The sequence below is a fragment of the Chiloscyllium plagiosum genome, unplaced genomic scaffold (assembly GCF_037043375.1).
Source record: "Chiloscyllium plagiosum isolate Xiang-an unplaced genomic scaffold, Cpla_swu_hap1 HiC_scaffold_18, whole genome shotgun sequence".
Taxonomy (NCBI): domain Eukaryota; kingdom Metazoa; phylum Chordata; class Chondrichthyes; order Orectolobiformes; family Hemiscylliidae; genus Chiloscyllium; species Chiloscyllium plagiosum.
In genome coordinates, this window is record NW_028270156.1 from 56,381,306 (window position 1) to 56,396,789 (window position 15,484).

At 38.0% G+C, this 15,484-nt stretch overlaps 1 protein-coding gene across 2 annotated transcripts in view; it reads right to left on the minus strand.

Annotated features, from left to right (window-relative positions):
• Positions 1-15,484, minus strand: part of LOC122557905 (anoctamin-9-like) — a 133,943-nt gene that overhangs the window by 27,592 nt on the left and 90,867 nt on the right. For both annotated transcript variants that reach the window (XM_087996675.1, XM_043706110.2), the window contains exons 19-22: positions 12,820-12,962; positions 11,401-11,553; positions 2,141-2,288; positions 777-893 (exon numbers count right to left, since the gene is read on the minus strand). In XM_087996675.1, the coding sequence (XP_087852801.1) occupies positions 777-893; positions 2,141-2,288; positions 11,401-11,553; positions 12,820-12,962 (561 nt within the window). The remainder of the gene's footprint in view (positions 1-776; positions 894-2,140; positions 2,289-11,400; positions 11,554-12,819; positions 12,963-15,484) is intronic.

The following is a 15,484-nucleotide window of genomic DNA, read 5'->3' on the forward strand; positions in this document are numbered from 1 at the left end:
CCACACTGTAGGTAATCATCTAACCTACCATTACCTTCTCAACAAGGAATGGCCAGTATTACATTCAGAGAACAGAAACAAATTCCTCATTGAGGATTACTTTGATCAAAAGATACATAGGAATATTAGAATATAGAAGCAGGAGTAGACCACTGAGCATAACTCTACGTGCCTTTATCTCATATCTTTTAATATTTATACTTATTAATGAACTGCTCTTGTAGAGAGCCAGCACAGATACAATGTGTTAAATGGCCATCTGCTATGCTGCAATTATGTTAGTTTAATAATAATCATATTAACAAAACATCAATCTCAGATTTAAAATTAACAATTAATCAAGCATTAATTGCCATTTGTGGAGAGAATTTCAAAATTCTGCCTATGTGTAGAAATGTTGCCTAATTTTATTGCTGAAATATATCTCTAATTTATGAGACGTTCCCTTCTAATCCTTGACTCCCCATCAGAAATTACTTCTGTATCCCTGGTCTTTGCCAAATTAGTTGAGGTTATAAAAGATTCTTTCTTCTGGTAATTATCAATATATGCATGCTACATAAAGCAAATATGTGAATCTTGAATGAGGACAAAATGAGACCTAGCAGTCCGATCAAATGATTTCCAACACTTAGTCTTCCATATGCAAGATGCTTACAATGGGTCATGAAGTAACAATGTGACAATTGGTGGTCTTTAATAGAGTCATGAAAAGAGGTTAAGAGATTATGCTATTTGATGTTAGTATACAGGGATAAGACTAGATAATATCATACCTGCAATATGTTACTTGGAACCCAAATGATTTTAACCCATCGTCCTTTGGATCTGTTTGCTTAAAGTTTTCCACGTAGAACACAGAGAGGCTACTATTAACATATCCCATCATACAGCTGCAAGGTAAACAAAAAAATCAGCAGTATAATTAGCGTTTGAGGGAAAATATATTAGCACACAGAAACAGTGTATCACCTAGACATTTTTGACAGAATCTGTTGCCTGTACTCCTGTATCATATCTTTGATGTTTATATTCAAAATAATTGATCCATATTTCACAGAGAACTAAACTTTTAAGAAGTCTGCACATCAAAAATATCTCACCATTTCCATGTTGCTATTTCAGTGAGAGGAGTGGGTTTCCAATAAGGTCTCAGGGAAAAAGAGAAAGACCTTTCATCGTCAAAAAGATTTTGATGCCATCACCTGTTTTCTTTTTAATTATTTATTTGGTTGTGAAAGTGGACATTGCTGACTTGGACCAGCATATATTATCAATCCTTAGTTATCTGGTAGTCAGCTGCCTTATTGATTTGCTGCCATCCTTACAGTGTAAGTACCCATTGTGCTGTTAGAGAGTTCCAGGATTTGACTCAGCAGTGAGAGAACAGTACAGTTCCAAATGGAAATGGTGCATGAATTGAAGAGAAATTTGCAGCTGATGATTTTCTTGTGCATCTTCTATCCTTTTTTTAGTTGGTAGACTTCATGGAAGATGCTGTTGAAGGATCCATGACAAAATGCTGCAGTACATCTTGGTAATGGTATGCTGTCATTGTAAAGGTAGTGGATGTTAAAGGTGGTGGATGAGGTGGCAATCAAGTGGGCTGCTTTGTTCTGGATGATGTTGCATTTCTTTAGTGTTGTTGGAGCTGCATTTATCCAGTCAAGTAAATTAAACACTTCTGAATTCTTAGCCTCTAACATGCTCTTGTAGTCACAGTATTGTATTGCAGTTCAGTTTCTAGTTAATGGTAATGCCCAGGATGTTGATAATAGGGAAGCTACTGATAGTAATGCTGTAAAATGTCAAGTGGAGACATTTAGATTCTCTCTTCTTCCGTGGCATGAATGTTACTGGTCAGTTCTCAGCCTATGTGTGGCTGTCGTGCAGGTTTGCTGCATTTGGACATGGGCTGTTTAAGTGACTGAGGTAGCATTTTAGCAATCAGAAATTGGGTTTTGAATCCTTGTGTTGGCTCATAAAATATAAACCATAATGTGTATTTAATAAGATTGTATTTTGAACATGCAGTTCAATACAAGTTTTAAAAAGTCCTCTTTCTGTTCTGTTACAGCTGATTGGCAAATAGATTACAACATATGACACAAAGCTTTTGTAATTCAGATTGTATACTCACTTAACATTTGAACTGTTTCCAAATGCACATGGCCCATATCCATACTTGTAAACCAATCGAGGGATAAAATCTGAAGTGATCGAGATCACCAATCCATTGCCAATGACAGCCAACACACCAACCACCTCCAGCAGGCGTACCCATATCCCTGAAATACAGATGTATAATTTTATTTACTACCACAGGCTTATTCAGTTAATTGGTCAATATTAAGATCTTCTTGACTCTCTAAACTAGGACCAAGAAATAATAAATATTAAATTTATGTTAATCAAGCTAATTAATGTAATAACAAATAATCATTGTGAAGGTAGGATAAAGTAAGAGAAGATATTGATAGCAAAGAAATAAATAGACTTCCAGAACAGGAGACTATAAAGAGAGTTAAACACAAAGACAGAGAAATCTTATTAAAAATATGTTAAGCTGTCCTGTAAAGCACACCATTTCAGTAATACAAAGGGCCACCTGGTGGCATTTCATGTGTTGGGAGGAACCAGACATATTTGCAATTAAAGTGGATTAAGAATTCTAGAATCACATCTGACAGTAAATGTTTTGTTTTAAGTTTTGCAGGCATTGTCTAGTTAAGTACAATTCATCCTACCTATTACAAACAATGATCAAATTAAACAGCATCAGCAGTTCTTTGTTTTGTTAAACAGCATGTCATTTTGGTTGCTAGAAGTGATATACATTCATGTGCAAGGACTCGTTCTTAGCAAACTAAAGGTATACATTCATGCCTTACACCTCTTGAATTACCAAGAGCTTGGGGAAGCCTAAAGTTCCCTGTTTCTTTTTCTATAGCAATGCCTCATCCAATCAGAGTTAACTTGCCAACAAATCTTTGTTGTAGTATAGGTTGTTATGATTGTTTGAAATTTAGCATTCTTGTGTTTGTCCTGCTGAGTGCAAGACAAAAAACTTCTAAGCTGTCAACTGTAAATCTTTTAGTTCTGAAAAGATATGGAATTTCAGGTTTGATGCATTTGAGTGCAACAAGGTCAAGTACTTTTCCCATCATGTTCTGCAGAGTGCTGCTTTGATAGCTTAAAAAAAATCATTGTGTTACCCTTGTTCTTGTACTGGGTAGCCATCTTTGCATTAATTATTAACTGGGATACTTCCCCTCCCTCCAGAGGTAAAGAAGTATATCCATAAGCGTCAGAATTGCTCATTTCCCATTCTTGAGTAGTTAAAGTATGTAGCATCAATATTTGGACTTAATCCATGACAAATAAGTCAATAGCTTTGCTAAACTTCTTCACTGTAAATTCAATACTGTGCTACTGTGTTTTTCCAAGAGTGTTGATCTATCACAATCCATCTATTTCAATCGGTGCTTGCAGTTTTGATTTGGAATAAGGTTGTCTAGTGCAGAGATAATAGACAACATGTGTGAGAACTGGAGTGTGGTGGTGGAAACCTTCCTCTTTCTGGAAGGTTTCAGTGAGGAGACTGAACAGATCTACTGCTTCTGTAGCTGAGGCTACATCCAGTAAGTCAGTCCCGCTGCTTTGCTAAAGTTAGTGCTCAGTTGGGGTTGTTGACCTCCTGATCTTTCTCCAACTTGCAAATTTTCTCATCAACTTTACCCAAACCACATCTGCAACTCTTCAAAATTGTGCCCTGACACAAAGTCTAGATTGCTAAAATATATCCAGAAAAGCAGTGGTCCCAAAAACCCCTGAATCTGGTTCTGGTTTGAAAAACCATTGTTCACCTGCTTATGTCACTCGTCAACTTTGTGTCAATTATCAGGTGCTCCCTGATCTTCATGTTCTTAGTCTTTTTATATTTCAGAGTTTCCTATGTTCATCACATCAACTACATTACCGTCAAACATTTTCCTGATATTGTATTTGCTCATTCCCACCTCTGTCTCTTACCCATGCCCATCACTTTGATCGTTGGTATCACATGGATCTAATTGCTGATGCTGTGTTGATCGCAATTCATTTCAAATCACTGTTTACTTTGCCAACAGTGGCAACAAAAATTAAACAATTAAACACTTTTTTAATGCATGTATTCCTCACGATTCTTGGATTCCCTACAATTGTTGCTTCCTGAACAAAAGTTTACATCGGCTAAATAAAAATTAATGAGCACACTAAAATAAGTCATCACAGGGTAGAAGTACAAACAGTCCAAAAATATATGCCAACTTTTAGAGAGCAAAATAAAGCCATACTTTATTTCATGTACCCATCTGATTCTCAATGCACAGCTTATTTCTTCACATTTATCTACATCACACAGTATAGCACTTCAAAAATAACTAATAAAGAACTTTTTCTGATATGTTTGGTATCAGTAAATTTTATTTTGCCCTAACATGATTTCTAATGATCATATGCATTATAACAACATAAACACTTTGGCTTCTGTAGTATATTAAAATAATTACATGCCAGTGCATAAATAGCCAGTTTGATTAGCCCAATGAGCCCGTACATTGAGGTCTTGACTGTAATTTAGAGAGGGAAGAGAAAAGGAGAGTCATATTTATATCATAGAACTTGGGACATAACAAAGCACTTTGCAGCCACTGAAGTATTCTTTTGCAATGAGTTAGCTAAACTTAACAAGTTTCTAGAGGTGATAATAGCTTTCTGGATCCATTAGATTGGTTATTTGAGTACGAGTTTAGGGTAAGCCAGATGCAAGTTGCTGATTTGTCAGATGATAAGCCAGCAACTACAAGCGAGTCAATTAAAATTGTGGAAACTTCTAGAAACAGGAATTCGGTACAAAATTAATAGCCACGTGTAAATGTGGATTAATTAGAGAGAATGAGCACTGTTTCTTAAGAATAAATTTTGTATAATCAATTTGCTAGATTTCATTTAAAGAGGTATCGAGAGGACTGAAGAGGGCAACATAGTTGATGTGGTGTATGTGGATTTTCCAAAAGGTGTCACTGTACAAAGCGACTTTAAAATAACAGGTCATGAAATAAAAGAGACACATGGATATGAAATTGTCTGAGGGACAGAAAACAGCATGGTGGTTAATGGATGTCCCTTTAGCTCTGCAGACAAGTTGGACTGAAGCATCTGTTTCCATGTTTTTTCTATGACTTTAAGAGGACAGAATCACACTAAGCAAACAAAACAAAACAAACTAAAGTAGAAATCACAACAGGTCAGTCAGCATCCATGGAGAGAGAGCAATGTAATATTTTGGTTCTGGATGACTCTTCATCAGAGCTGACATGCAGGGGGCAGCATTTATGCAAAAGTGGAGAAATGGAGTGCTGGGTGAGAAAGGGTGTTGATAGTACACATCAGCTCTGATGAAAACTCATCTAGACTTGAAACATTACTTTACTTCTTTCCAGGAATGCTGCCTGACCCACTGTGATTTCCAGTATTTTTGTTTTGAATACAGATTCCAGCATCTGCAGTAATTTGCTCCTAAAGAAAAGTTGGCAAATTGAAATGTCAGAACCACATGCACAGGACAGATAAGCTAATGACACTGATCAATAAAATAAATGTTATCAGGGAGATGAGGTTCTGAGTCAATATTGATTGCTGCTTTGACTCAAACAATGACCATCAGGGCACAATATACTCTAACTTGGTCCTTCATGAGATCAGATCAAAATTTGGATGGTATAAGGACATTAGACCCTGAGGTGGGACTTGAACCCAAACCTTCTTGCCTAGAAGTAGGGACACAATCACTGTGTCATAAGATTTTTCTGCAGCAGCTGGTCAATAATATGCACAGAATAGCCCTGTTCAATATGGAACATGATCAGCTGAACACTGACATTACTTCACTCCAAAAGCCAAAGGTGTTCTGAGAATGGAACACCGAATTTAAAAAAACAGCACATTTTCCTGGTGGGGGAAGAATTCAGAGGAAATGCATGAACAAGGTGTAGGCTTTGGCATAAGGAACTCACAACTCTCAATGTTAGAACCCTTACAAATGGTCCAAAATGTATTCTCAAACAGAGCCAGTTAACTTCCTGATGATTTTTGCTCTAAAGCTGTGATGCAACACAGAGGTGACAGTCCAGTACAGTGAGCGGTCTGACATTATGATTGAAATAACTCCTCAAAGGTTGCTATCCCGTCACCAAGTCACCCTTTATTTACATTTGAATAATACATGACACTGACCCAGCTAGCATAGAACCCGCTCCTAGAGTGAGCAGAACCCTTGATATTTATATTTATATCTGTCAGCCAGGGCTCCCGGATTGGACCAGGTTAACAGCACTAATTAGAGAACTCATGAGGTCCACCTGGCTGACATCATTCCAATAACTACAACTATCAACAGAAACACAAAATCCAAACATCTATACTTTCTGGGGGATTTAAATCAAAAGTGGGCATGAACAATAAGGATGACTCACCCACTTCCACCTTCTCTGTGCTGGGGAACTATAAATTGAGAATGGATCAAAACTACTTGAACTTTGTGTCACTAGCACAAACCAATGAGCTGGAGACATCCAAGGTCAGTACATTGACAGCAACTAGATCTGATCATCCACAAATATAATCTCTGAACAGTGTTCACAACATGTGAATTCATAATGAATGATATGGATTTCAAAAGGGAAAACCTTGCTCAATGAATTTTATTGAAGCTTTCAATAAGGTGACAAAGTAGGCGATCATAATGTAGTAGTGTCACTTATCTGTATTTTCAAATTACTTCAATAAAAGGTATTGCATAACCTAGGTTACAGAATATGAATTCAAGGAACAAGTAGTTAGATAAATTAAGTGTTGACTTCAAAACAGAATAAGAACAGGTAGCTATTCACAGTGAAATCATGTGGCTAGTGATGTTCCACAAGACTCAATTTTAGAGCCATTGCTGTGTACAATAACAATCTGAACAGAATTTATCAAATAATGGGTGGCACCAAATTGAGAGGATAGTCAATATTGAGCAGCTTTAAAAAATCACCATTTTAGACAAGGAAAATTGTGTGTGATGAAATTATCACATGTTAAATAAAAGAGAATGAGTGATTTGATTTATTTAGCCTTTGTGAAGGCATTTGATATAGCGCCACGCAACAGGTTGAAACATAAGATTATGGAAATATATTAACGTTGAGCAAGGATTGACTATTGGAAAGCAAACAGAGAAAGAATTGACAAGCCATTCTGGATGATGGAGTGTAATCAGGGTGGCAGTCATGCAAGGGTCAGTGCTTGGGCTTCAGTATTTACAGTGTACATAAATGACTTTAATGAGTTTCAGAATAGTACATCAAAGTTTATTGCAGAAAATAAAAGCTGATGCTTTAGCAGATAGCATACTGGCATGGATAGATGATGAGCTGGCTAACAGGCAGGCACAAATGGGTCATCTTCAGATTACCAAGGTGCAACAAGTGTTGTGCCACAGGAACCTTGTTTAAAAGTTAACTTTGGATTTTTGGCCATTAGTTCCAAACAATGTACTTAAGACCCACTCACTACTGAAGTGAAACTGACCTTATTACAAATGGACTAATATAATCCATGCTGAATGCAACGGTTCTTCTCCTTGTGTCTGCACAGGTCAACACGTGATATCAACAACACTACCTCACCAATATGCAGTGCCTACCTTCAATCCTGCCTCTATTATGGAAACTTGTTATCAAGAAGGAATTGTTGATTCACAGTCCATTCTGAACTTTAAAGTTGGCTGCAGAGCAGAGAAGTAATTGTGAAGTGATTACAGCATTGAAAGTATTGGAAAAGAATATTAAGAGATTGAATGAAGTTCTTTGCACAGCTTAGGCAGATGCTGAAAGCTGAGTGTCCAGAGGCAAGCAAGGCCTGTGGCCTGACTTGGAAAATGAAGTTACAAAATAGGGAACTGAAAATTGCCAGGATAGACTCATGGGTTCTCATTTTCATGAGAATCTACCTGGATCTTTACTCCAAAACATACAAGAAAATTAGGCCTTACAGATTTCAAAACCAGCCATAGATGGTGTATTACATTTGTGAAGAGAAACAATTTTGTACAGTGACAGAAGACCAAGATTTCACAGTCTCCCAGTGGAACTTAATTACAGACTTATTACATTACAGTGGCTTATAGTCAAACATTGATTAAAAAAAAGGAAAGAAATTGTACTGTGAACATGAATGAATAAATGAATTTTGACATGCCAGTAGCTCAAACAGTTGGAGAAAACACAGCATTGGGGAAGATGACTGGCCATGAAAAGTGTAGCTTCATAGTTGTGTGTTTCTAATGGGATAGAGCTTATGTCACTTCTTCAATATTGTAGAGAAAATCCAAGCTGAAACAGCAATTCCAAAATCTAGTCATTCTCATCCACAGTAAAGGATGAATGAAAGTGCCTTGAAAACACAGCTGAGGAAAGTTTGGAGATTCCAACCCAAGAAGATTATGTAAAGAAAAAAAGTCTCCTCATTTGGGACATATTCAAATTGTACCCTGTCAATGATGTTGTTGCTCAAGTTAGATTTTCATTAGTCCAACCAACTTTGCTCAACATTTGGATATCTCTCCAAGCAAGCCCTTCAAATGTAGGAAAATGTGGAATGACTGAATGACTGGTGGAGAGAAGACATTCACCAAAGGAGATGGAATAAGTGTCAGAATTTAGCAATACTATGTAAGTGGGTTGTAGGGGCCTAGGACGAAATCAGAATAGAGATTGTTGTCAAACCATTCAGAAAACGTAGGTTATTCTCTGTGTTTGCTGGCACAGAAGATCATTTTTTGTGGAATGTTATGACTGACATATGATTATGTTATCAAGGGAAGATTGGGATGAATTATTTGCTCTGAACACGAGGAAAATTATGTTCATTAATTTTTATACACATTTTTTACATGCTGTGCTGCCAAGTGGTATTCTGTACTGTGAGAAAACTGAGGGAAATCATATACCTGTTAATTTGTATATATGATTTTTGTTTTTGAATTGGATAAATTTAATTCATTCAGTGTGCAGATAAGGGAGGTCTAATAAGAGGATGTACACAATGAATGGTAGGTCCCTTGAGAATACTGAAGAAAAAGGGAGCTTGGCATACAAATCCATAGATCCTGAATGTGTCGGCACAAGTAGATAGGCGAGTGAAGAAGGCATATGGAGGCTTGTCTTCATTAGCCAGGGTATAAAAGATTGGAGCAAGGAAGTCTTTATGTCTTATCTACTTCCAGTCAAGATAGCGGTGGAATACGATGCTCCAAGTGGAGCTCCTCCGCTCCTTCTGTTTCCTTCGCTTTTCTCCCCCCATTGGTCTTTCAATGTGTCTCAGCCTGGTCTCTTGGTTACTTGTGGTGGGTCAACCTGGTCGCTCGGTGGCTCGTAGTGGCTCTCAGCCTGGTCTCTTGAAGCTCATGGAGGGTATAGTGTGGTCACTCGGTAGTTGGTGGCAGGTCTCAGCCTGGTCTCTCACAGTTCATGGTCAGCTAGTTTCTTGGCTACTTTCAGCCCAGTCCCAGCCTACTCCCTCACAGCTCATGACAGGTCCCAGCTTGCTCTCTCGTGGCTTGTGGTGGGTGTTGGCCTAGTTTCTCGACAGCTCTCGGCCTGGTCTCTCGGCAGCTCGTGATAAATCCCAGGCCTGGTTTCACGACAGCTCTCAGCCTGGTCTCTCTGCAGCTCATGGTGTTTCCTGGGCATGGTCTCTCCACTGGGCATGGTCTCAGCCTGGTCTTATGCGGGTACGTCAGCTGGTTTCTCAGTGGCTCATGACAGTATCTTGGCTAGGTGTGCGAGTGAATCCTACCCAGGCATGTTACCGTGCCACTGAGGGAGATTGGAGAGGTGACATTTCACCTACATTGACAGTTTCTGCAGTGGCAGCAACAAAATAAGCAGAGAACTCACCAAAGACTGCTGAATTTTAAATTTATTCCTTTATTTTCCTAGTTTAAACTATGAAAGACTTTAATGTAAACTATTACCTATTTCTTTATTTTTCTACTTTTCTATGAAGGAATGCTTAACTTTTTAACCTTGATACCGAAGATGGTGCCATGTGTGGCGATATTACACACTTTTCACTGTATTCCTGTGTTTTTGTACTTGAGTACACATGACAATAAAATCTAAAAATCTAAATCTTGTTGCAACTTTATAAAACATTAATTTGGCTACCAATGGAATACTGTGTGCAGTTCTGGTAACTGCACGATTGGATCAACAGTATTGCACTGGAGGGACACAGAGGAGATCACCAGGCTGTGGCCTGGGATGAAAAGTCTCAGTTTTGAGAAGAGACTGGACTGGCTGGATTTGTTTACCTTGGAGCAGTGGAGGCTGAGAGGAGGGGGATCTCATTGAGGTATACAAAATCACAACAAATAGAGTAGATCATGAGCGTCTTTCCCCATAGCAGATACATCTAAGACCAGATGGCATAATTTAAGGTGAGGAGTAAGTGGTTTAGAAGAGAACTGATAGAAAATAAAATCATTCAGTAGATAGTAGAAAAATTAATTATGCTCCCTGAGATGGTAGTGAAGGCACTGTCTCTCAGAATATTTAAGAAGCACTTAAAATGTCAGGGCATAATAGGCCATGGACCAAATAGGATTAGTGTAGTTTGGTATTTGTTGTTCAGCATAGACATTGTGGGTTAAGTGTCTTTTTTTAATGCTGTACGATTCTCCGTGACTCTAATAGTTAATGTTCATCTCCATGAGGTTCTTAATTATTCACAAAAAATACTTAATAATAAAAATATTTCTAACTTAGTTTACACTACTTTTCGAAGAGGGATTGACAGAAATAGTCTCCAACATGACAAATGCGGTTGTGAAGTAATGGTAAAGTATGGATTTCACCTTTTGTAAAAATCTTACTTGTGGAGATATTGACTCCCTACTTTTTGACAAAACTTTATTCTTAGAACTTTTATTTTTGCATGAATAAATATAGTATGCTTGCATCTAGTGTTGCCGTTTGCAATAACTTATGACTTTATATGTTGTAGATAATAATTTTGAATATACCAAACTATATTTGAGCAGGAATATTCAATGTATGCCATCTTCTAATGCAAAATCACAGAAATATCAGGGAATCACTGTCACTACCCCATGGAACTGTAACCTTCAGATCTTAGATTTGTCACAATGCTTTCGAGGTTTAGGGCTATCGAGGGGGGCTGATGGTGAAAAATACTATAACATCTGACCACATTAAACTACATTGCATACATATGTTTTTCAAACTTTTGTCTTTGGATTGTATGCACCCTCAATTCCATGTAACAACACAAACATTGTTGAAAAATTACCAATATCTTTTGCTTTTCGTGGTATTGGTCGCTTTTGAAGCACAAGCATCTTTCTGGCATCCAATCGGATTTCAAATAGATTGTTCAGAAATGCAAGTAATGGAGCCAGTGGGAAGGCTGCAACAAATATTGTAGTGAAACCATATTGAATGGCTGAAAAGAAAAAGCAAACTGTTAACATATATGCAAACATTACTGGAATAAATACCTACCCTTAGTGAAGAAACATTAAATTTGATGGCTTGGATTTTCACATTCTACTTCATATTACAATTTAAATTCGGAGTGGACTCACATTCTAAACTATTTTTACAAACATCTGGAAAGAATATTGCTACAGTACAGTTCCATGGGAACTTAAAACCCTCCAATACTTCAGTCAAGGTTCAATTTTCCATATATTGACTCAACAGTGAGCATTAACAGGCTATTCACCAAAAAGGACAACAAAATAAAATCTAATTCGTTCTCATAGGGATCATTAGATAATAATAATTCTTTTTGTCTTCATGAATGATATACCCATATTTCTCTGCTCTGTTATATCCAAAATTGACTCAATCATGTTTTGGACCCTTCAACAGTCAACATCTTGTACATCAGCACTTTTCTGCAGTGTTTGAATTTTGGCCATCCTAATTAAGAATTATATCTATTAATTATTCAGTTTTTCACAAAATATTTCAACGTACACATTATGAGCTTCCTGATCCATTAAGGAAAAATTAAATCATGGCCTTGCTGGGTTTTTTTTTTGAAGCAATCTAAAGCCTGAAATTATTCTAGTTAGCTTCTAACAATCCTTTCCGCTGCTTCACCATCTTTTGGTAAACATTTGGTGACCACGTTGCAGACAATACTTCACATGTGATCTCTTTTCATGCTTTCTGCTGCTTTGGCATCACTTCCCTCACATTTGGTGGATTTTTCCCATATTCCAACATTTTTTTTTGCCTTATGTACCGATTTGGAAGGACTACCATTGGGTTTCCAATTCACTCAGAATTATATCCAACAAAACCCATAATTTCAAGATCCAATTGTGGAAAAAGAGATGCATTCCTTCCCCAGAAACCATTCTCCTTTCCAACTTAGTCTATGTATCCTCACCATTGCAAATTAAGTAAATCTCTCCTTATATTCACAAAAATACTTTGTTTTCCTGAATTTTTCTTTATGTGTCCAGATTTCTTGTGAATATTGTCAAAACCAATTGCACAATCATAATATTATTTTTTAAATGTTACAGTAGCATAATGTCAACAAAACAATTAGAAAATAAATGTACATAGGAATATTCTACGTGAAAGCATGTCTAGGTTCAAGATTCCAATTTGGAGAGAGAGTTCATTAGAGCTCTAAAAATAAGTGGGTGGTTATAATGAAAAAGAAAATGTATTTAAGTATAGCAAAACATACCCATTTCCAAAAACTCATTGAATAAACTAAAAGAGTCGACGTGGTTCAGGTTGTAGTTTTTGACCCAGTGTTTTGTTGTTGCATCCGTCACATCATTGTCTGTGTTTTTTTTGTTGTATTTTTTCCATTGATATTTCAGGGATCTGTAAAGTATTCATAATTGAAATTGATTAAAACAACATAATGCTAGATTTCTCTGTAGACCAGGGAATAACTTGACCTGCACATTTTTTGCACCTTCTGATATGCACATCCAAATAATGTTAATGTTAATGTTGATCTCTGTCTGCATCTTCTTGGCAGCTGTAACGAATCCTGCGCTCTGTTCTGTTACCCTGATGCACTTGTATAGTACGATCTGCTTGTAAAGTATGTAAGGTGACACTTTTCACTGTACCTTGGTACTCATTATAGTAATAAATCAAACCAACTCATGTCATTTTGCCCAGATTTTTGTCTTCTCTTACAAGTGATGAAGGCATTTGGTATGCTTTCAGAGGCATTGGTCAGAGTATTGAGTACAGGAGTTGGGAAGTCATGTTGCGGCTGTACAGGACATTGGTTAGGCCACTGTTGGAATATTGCGTGCAATTCTAGTCTCGTTCCTATCGGAAAGATGTTGTGAAACTTGAAAGGGTTCAGAAAAGATTTACAAGGATGTTGCCAGGGTTGGAGGATCTGAGCTACAGGGAGAGGCTGAACAGGCTGGGGCTGTTTTCCCTGGAGCGTCGGAGGCTGAGGAGTGACCTTATAGAGGTTGACAAAATTATGAGGGGCATGGATAGGATAAATAGACAAAGTCTTTTCCCTGGGGTCGGGGAGTCCAGAACTAGAGGGCATAGATTTAGGGTGAGAGGGGAAAGATATAAAAGAGACCTAAGGGGCAACTTTTTCACGCAGAGGATGGTACGTGATGGGTATATGAATAGGAAGGGTTTGGAGGGATATGGGCCGGGTGCTGGTAGGTGGGACTAGACTGGGTTGGGATATCTGGTCGGCATGGATGGGTTGGACCAAAGGGTTTATTTCCATGCTGTACATCTCTATGACTCTATGACTCTAAGGGTTGCTTACAATGCATTTTGCAAAGCTACAATAATTTGGAGAGCTATCTACATGCAGAGGGGAAAGTGAGGACTGCAGATGCTGGAGAACAGAGTCAAAAAGTGTGGCGCTGGAAAAGCACAGCCGGTCAAGCAGCATCCAAGGAGCAGGAGAGTCGACATTTCAAGCATAAGCTCTTCATCAGGATGAAGAATTTATGCTCGAAACATCAACTCTTCTGCTCCTCAGATGTTGCCTGACCAGCTGTGCTTTTCCAGCATCACACTGTCTACATGGAAAGGTGAGTGAGTTAGAAAATCCACCTTGTGACAGTGTTAGAACATAGAACATAGAACAATACAGCGCAGAATAGGCCTTTTGACCCTCGATGAACTAATCTAATCCCATCCCCCTTCACTATCCCATGTGCTTATTCAAGGATTGTTTAAATCTCCCTAATGTGGCTGAGTTAACTACATTGGCAGGCAGAGCATTCCACGCCCTTATCACTCTCTGAATAATGAGCCTGCCTCTGACATATGTCTTAAATCTATCACCCCTCTATTTGTAGCTATGCCCCCTCTTACAAGCTGATGTCATCATCCTAGGAAAAAGACTTTCACTGTCTACCCTATCTAATCCTCCGATCATCTTGTAAGTGTCTATCAAATCCCCTCTTAGCCTTCTTCTTTCCAATGAGAACAGACCCAATGTTTAGATTTTCAATTAGATCAACCCCCCCCCACCCCCATCCTTCTAAACTCCATTCAGTATAGACTCAGAGTCATCAAATGTTCCTCATATCTTAAGCTTTTCATTGGTGGACCATTCTCGTGAACTTCCTCTGAATATGCACTAGGGCCAGTACATCCTTCTTGAGATATGGGGCCTAAAGCTGCACACAATACTCCAAACGTAGTCTGAACAGAGCCTTATAGAGCCTCAAAAGTACATCTCTGCTATTATATTCAAGTCCCCTCAAAATAAATAGCATCATTGCATTTGCCTTCCTAACTACTGACTCAACCAGGATTATCTTGAGAGAATCCTGGACTAGAACTCCCAAGTGTCTTTGCACTTCAGAATTAACTAGAAAGGTTAAAGATAATATCAAACTTAACAAAAACATATGCACACACAGACACACACACGTGCACATGCAGACACTCGCATAGACACAGACCCAAATGTACAGACCCAAAGGCACCAACTATGCCCACTTCTTACTTTTTAATATTGAGCAGTATTCAAAGTGTGTCTCCATCTTGAGGCATCTTCTCATTTTCCTACTTTTAATGGCAATTCTTGTCATATTTTGAAAGCTGGGCTGGTATCTCATTGATCTGAGACGCCTTATTGTTCTTTAGGTTGTTTGGACCTCTGATATGATAATTTCCACCAGGATGATGATCAGCTGCAATGTTGTCATCAAACCCAAATATGGAGCTAGGGTTGGGTTCAGTTTGTTGATGAGGATTCCCTGAAAATATTTCACTCATCTCACTTCCTGCTGCTTAATCAATAAAGTCCTAGAATTTTGCTCTTGATTGGTACAACAATGCTGCTTCTTCTCCCAATTAGCTCCCATCTGATTCTGTACAGCGTCTTGGAGTCATTCTGA